Source organism: Acanthisitta chloris, unplaced genomic scaffold, assembly GCF_000695815.1.
Source record: "Acanthisitta chloris isolate BGI_N310 unplaced genomic scaffold, ASM69581v1 scaffold29697, whole genome shotgun sequence".
Classification (NCBI taxonomy): domain Eukaryota; kingdom Metazoa; phylum Chordata; class Aves; order Passeriformes; family Acanthisittidae; genus Acanthisitta; species Acanthisitta chloris.
In genome coordinates this window covers 21,068-26,529 of record NW_008683645.1, presented here as the reverse complement: position 1 = coordinate 26,529, position 5,462 = coordinate 21,068, and the positions used below count along the sequence as shown (strand labels likewise).

The 5,462-nt window shown below is 48.2% G+C and overlaps 1 protein-coding gene across 1 annotated transcript in view; it reads left to right on the top strand.

Moving 5' to 3' along the window:
• Positions 1-4,237: 4,237 nt before the first annotated feature.
• Positions 4,238-5,462, top strand: part of LOC103806350 (vitellogenin-2-like) — a gene marked incomplete at its 3' end in the record, with an annotated part of 22,288 nt that continues 21,063 nt past the window's right edge. Inside the window, exons 1-2 of the mRNA XM_009079035.1 lie at positions 4,238-4,286; positions 4,471-4,622. Of these exons, the coding sequence (XP_009077283.1) occupies positions 4,238-4,286; positions 4,471-4,622 (201 nt within the window). The remainder of the gene's footprint in view (positions 4,287-4,470; positions 4,623-5,462) is intronic.

The following is a 5,462-nucleotide window of genomic DNA, read 5'->3' as shown; positions in this document are numbered from 1 at the left end:
AGCTGTACATTGCAGCTAGGAAAAACCAGAAACCCTTTCATGTTTTTATTGTGTAGTGTAAAAAAACTCATCTTAAAGAATAATAGAGATACTAAATTAAGTATTTGAGGATGTGTGGAATCTTCCCAAGTAATTTAAAGTATTAAAATTTATTATTGTAGAAACTGTTATGATTGCCCATAAATATCTGATTTCGTAATAAATCCATGCATGGAAAAGAATTCTGAAGGCTTCCTTTTTTCACTGCCCATGGAATGAGGAGGTCTGCATAAGTTCTTCTCACTCTTCATTTCACAGACTTCTTGAGTCTGTGACTGTCTTCTGTGCACCAGGCACCTGTCCATGTCAGGTCCCACTGTGGATATGTGTTGGGTAACTGTGGTACCAGGCTCCTGCTTGTTCCCCCAGTCCTTTCTTCCCTGGTGCTGGGTTTCTGGGCACCTGGAGCAGGAACTGATCACCCTTGTGTGTCACTGCACCCTCTGCAGCAGCCATGCAGCCATTGTGCTCTGCAATAGCTATGTGATGAGCCAGTGCTGCTGTAAGGAACAGTGGGGTCAGGGAATAAACCTGAATCTCATGCCACTGGGCAAGGCTGTTCTGAGGGAGCCAAGAACATGTTATGGTTTTGATGCACCACATGCAGAAGCTAGGGTGAATCTGGGGTCTTTGAACAGGACAGGGTAGGGTGACCCAAGCACACCACCTGTCATAGGGTCTGAAGCAGAGCCATCTGCACTTCGGGTGAGATGCCCCAACCTCTGAGTTGTAGCCACAGCCACCACCACAAGGTGGGCTTTGCCTCCTGTCCACCCACCACAGATCTGTGTGGGCATGGTCAGGGACATGATTGTTTGCTCTGAGCTCTGGAACACAAAGAATTCCAAAGGATCTGGAAGATGTTTTCTGCTGCCCTTAAGGCTGTGCTTGCAGGCTGAGTATGCAACTGGGTGAATGTGTTTTTGAAAACACTTGAGAGCATTCAGCAAAAATTGTGTTGTTTTGCTTTTCCCATCAGCTTTGGTTCCTCCAAAGGGTGCACATATGTGAGTTTTATTGTTTGGATATGAGTTTTATAGTTCAGAAAGGCAAAATCCTTAGTGTTAAAAGATGTTTGAAAGTTCTAAATATACATTTCTATAGAGTTTAAGTGCTGTCATGGTAACCTGTGCTGCAAAGTGGTGGGAAGCTGGCAGCAGGCAGTTTTTGGGCACTATCCAGCAGCAGCGAAGTGATGAGCTGGTGGGTTTGCTGCTGCCTGGAAGTCACACAGGGCAATGAGAGGAAGCACAGACTTCTCAGGTAACCTGAGGCTGAACCCAGCAAAAGGCAGGGCTTTGCATGGCCCCCAGAGACAGGCTCCATGAAGGGCTGTGCATGAGCTCCCAGTGGGGGCAGCCCATGGGGCTCATCTCTTCCCAGCCTGCCAAGGCTGGAGCACAGTTTTGTGGGGTTGTAATCTTCCAGCCTCTGTGTTCAGATGTGATGAGCCCAGCAGTAACACCCTGGCAGGAGACGCATGGGTGAGCATTACCAAACCACCCTGGCAGCCAGAGCACCTCTGGGACTGCAGGGGGACATGGGCTGTGGGTGTTCATCTTGCGAAGGGCTACAGGGAGCCCTCAGCCAGCCTCTGCCTCTCTCCCCCACTGCCATTGTGGAGGGAACTGAGCACCCCTTGGAGGAAATATTGTCCAGGGCAGGTACTGAGCACAGCAAAATTGTCATCCTCACAATTTGTTAGTTTCTGGGTTTCTTTCCTGTCTCTTTTTAATGCAGGTTATGTCCTTCTGACTCAGATTATATCCTAGCGTGAAGGGGCTGTGAGTGTATGGGTGCACAGGCTGGGAATCATTCTTGAAGTACTGAAGAAATGACCTAGAAAATAAGAGGGCTCAACTTTATAGCGAAATCTCCAAAGATGAAACCCTCACCAACAGGTTTTGCCTACCCCTGAAGCAGAAGCACAAATGATCATGCCCCATGGCAGCAGCATGGCCAGGGTGACCAGGGATGCAGCATCTGCTGCCCAAAGTGAGGAATGGGGTGGGATGGGGGCAAAATTATGGGGTGCTGGGGGTTTTGGGGAGACCCTGCCCTTGTGGCTGGGCACAGTCTGTGCAGTCCTCAGCCTGGACCCTTATTTTGAGAAGTGTTATGGTTTGTGGAGTCACTGTTACAGTGTGGTGTTCCAGTGATACAGTGTTATAATTTCGAGAATACAAGTATAGCTGCATTTAATGTATCATCACAGCAACTCTCTGCTCCACTGACCTCAAGTTCTGGCTGCCTGCAAGGTGGGCTTTTTTAAAAAAACAGCCCTGTGCAGCTGCATATAGTTATGTCACAATAAATTAGCTTTTGAGCCTTGAGTACCAGTCACTAGTAGCTGCATATGAAATCCCTTAGTTACATTTACCAAATCTCCAAAGACATGACACAACTTTAGTGAATGGCTTGGCTTTCTATCATGTGCTACCAATTTTACAAGGGAAGGGTTTAAAACAAACAGGACCTGAATATAGTGCCAGTAAAAACATGGTTAAGGATTTGCCATGCTTCAAAATTATTTTTTTTTTACCCTACAGATGCAATCTTTGATCTAGGAACAAAATCCACCAGACATTATAAATTATATCCCAACTGCCAATTATAAGAAACAATCAGCTAAAGAGCATTACAAAAACTAAGCTGTCTTGGATAGGAGCCACTGGTCTGCTGATGAGAAACTGAATCCAGTCCCTTCCCACAGTAAGCTGGGCAGCAGTTTCGGTTCCCCACCCACAAAAGAGAAGGTTTGTGGGCAAATGGTGGTGGCCACATAGTGCTGACATGAACCCCTCAGTCCTGGGGCTGCCTTAGACCTCCCTGTGCAGGTCCCTGATGGAGTGGTGTGGGTGACTCCGGCTGCTCCGGTTGTGCACAGCTCCATGACCTAACTGTGGGTACCAAGGGACTTGGGGAGCAGGCCAGACCGTGGAGCCAAGAGCAGCCTGAGGGACCTGTGGGGCTGCCTCCAGAGGAACAGGCAAAATGCCTACCAATGGGAGGAAGAGGCTCCACTGTGAGGTGAAGATGCCACCCCTTGCTGGGTGATATGAAATGAGTTTGGGTGAACTACACGTTGTCCACATTTGTTAAACCAAGCGGTTTGTGTTTGCAAAGCCTGTCAGCCTCACCTGTTCCACCTTGTGAGGCAACCCCTGCCAACACCTGTCTATGACTAATCATCACACTCTGAAAGGGGCTGGAGTGTTAGCCCTGGAAGAGAAGGCAGGTGAAGGAAGCATGGACAACAGCAGCATTTAGCCACAGCCTATATGACAGCGACAGGAAGTTTGTGTTACTGGGTGGCCCCCATCCCCAGAGAGCAGCACAGTGCTGACAGCCTGCCCTGCTTGCAGCAGGGTGGGTATGGACACAGTGTCACAGGAGGGCTGCCCGGGGCTTTTGCACAATCCTGCTGGGGCACTATCAGTTAGATAAGCTCTGTGTCTTATGGTCAGGTCAGGATAACCTGGGCAAAGTCAGCACAGACTGCAATAGCAGCGGGTGCTTCCAGGGAATGATAGTTAGTAGTTTTTCCCACACAATAATAATTTTTGGCTTTAACTGTATTTTAATACTTTTAAGCACTTGTTTCAGAAGGCACTTTGAGGGCATTCAGCTGGTGAAGTGAGAACAACAGTACTCGTGATGGTTTTGGCTCATAAAAACATCTATCGCCTTGTCCCCGATCCCCTCTCCCTCAGAGGGTTTGGGTGGTTGATAAGAAGTTGATAACTCAACAAAATTCACTGTGCCTGTTAATAATTCTACTATAAAAGCCACAGATTTTTCCCTGCGGAATTCAGTCACTTTTAGCATGAAGGGACTCATCCTGGCCCTGCTGCTCGCCCTCGTGGGTAAGTTGAAGCTTTTCCAGTGCTGCCAAGCTCTGATGGCCACTGCAGTCCTGAGCAAACTGCATCTCCTTGGGGCTTTTTGGGGATATTTACAGCTTCATTTGCTGAATCCCTTTTATGGCTTCAGCTGCAAGCTATTAGATTTCTTTGCCTAAGCTCAGCAGCAGGAGAAAAGCCAAGCAAGCAGCAGCTAGTGAGAGGGGCTGGCATGGGTTTGCTGTCCTGGGGGTGTGGGGTGCACCCCATGAGCCCATGACTGGTTGTTTGCCAAGCATTAGCACACTGACTAAATGAATAATAAATGAAAGGATCTATGGAGATGAAGGTTTTTCATGCATACTTCTCTTTCCTCCCTCACAGGGGGCCAGAAGCAGGACCTTGGTAAGTGACTCCCACTGCCAGTCAGTGGTTCCCATGCTGCCTTCCCCTACAGCCATGCCTTGCCCACTGCTTGCACCTGTTACTTGGCTGTGGCAGCCTCACCCTTCTTTACTGAGCTGGTTCAATTAATATCACAATGGTCATAGCAAAGGAGGTTTTTCTCTAATAATTTTTTTTCCAATAGAGCCTGTTTTTCATACTGGCAAGACCTACCTATATGGCTACGAGAGTGTCATCCTGCATGGGCTGCCAGAGAGAGGCCTGGCCATGGCCGGGGTGCGGCTGACCGGCAAGCTGGAGATCAGCCGCGTGTCTGACAATGAACACCTTCTCCAGGTAAATCACTGTGGACATGGGACCTCACCACCTGCCTGCATCAGTTACAGGTGATCAGTTCACACCTCCTGGCTGGTAAAATAAATGATGAAAAGATGCACAGCTCACACAAAAGCTTAGGGCTCTTCTCAGTGCTGAGATGATTTCCCTGCGAGGGCAGAGGTGTGGGCATGGGCACTGAGCTCTGCACCCTGTACACCCAGGATGTGATGGGGACAGCCAAAAGCACCACTGGAGAGTCTGCAGCTATATCCAAACTGCTTTGACTTACTGGCAGAGACCTACAGAGTGTGCCACAGGCTTCCTCACAGCCTGCTCTGCTGCAGGAGGGAGCCAGAGCTGCTTCAGCTATGCCATCAGTGTCTGACCATCCTTCACTAAAGCTGCCTTAGATTCCTCTCTGTGCACAAATATGGCAGGGAGCTGCTTTAAAGAAATGTCCTTAAGATAGGTTTACTAAGGCAACACTAAGCTTGAGTAGGAAAATGAGCATTCAAGCACTAAACATCCATGTTCTTCAACCTGGTCCACAGTCTGAGAAAAGCTCAGCACTGAATTCAGATACCACATGAGAAAGATCCATCTGTCTCCATTATCTTCCTTTTGATGTTCTTCACATAGGCATTAAGTCAAATGTGAAGAATTCTACTGGTAATGCTTGTGTTTAGCATAATGATATCAGATCTGGAAACGCTGCTACTCATCCAAAAGACTAAACCAAACAGCTTAAAATACTGGCATGGCACAAAGACCACAGAAAAGGGATTGAGAAGGCACCACGTGGGGAGAAAGCTGTACAAGGTGCCCTTAGCGCTCGCCCTAGGAGTTTTCTCTGTCTGT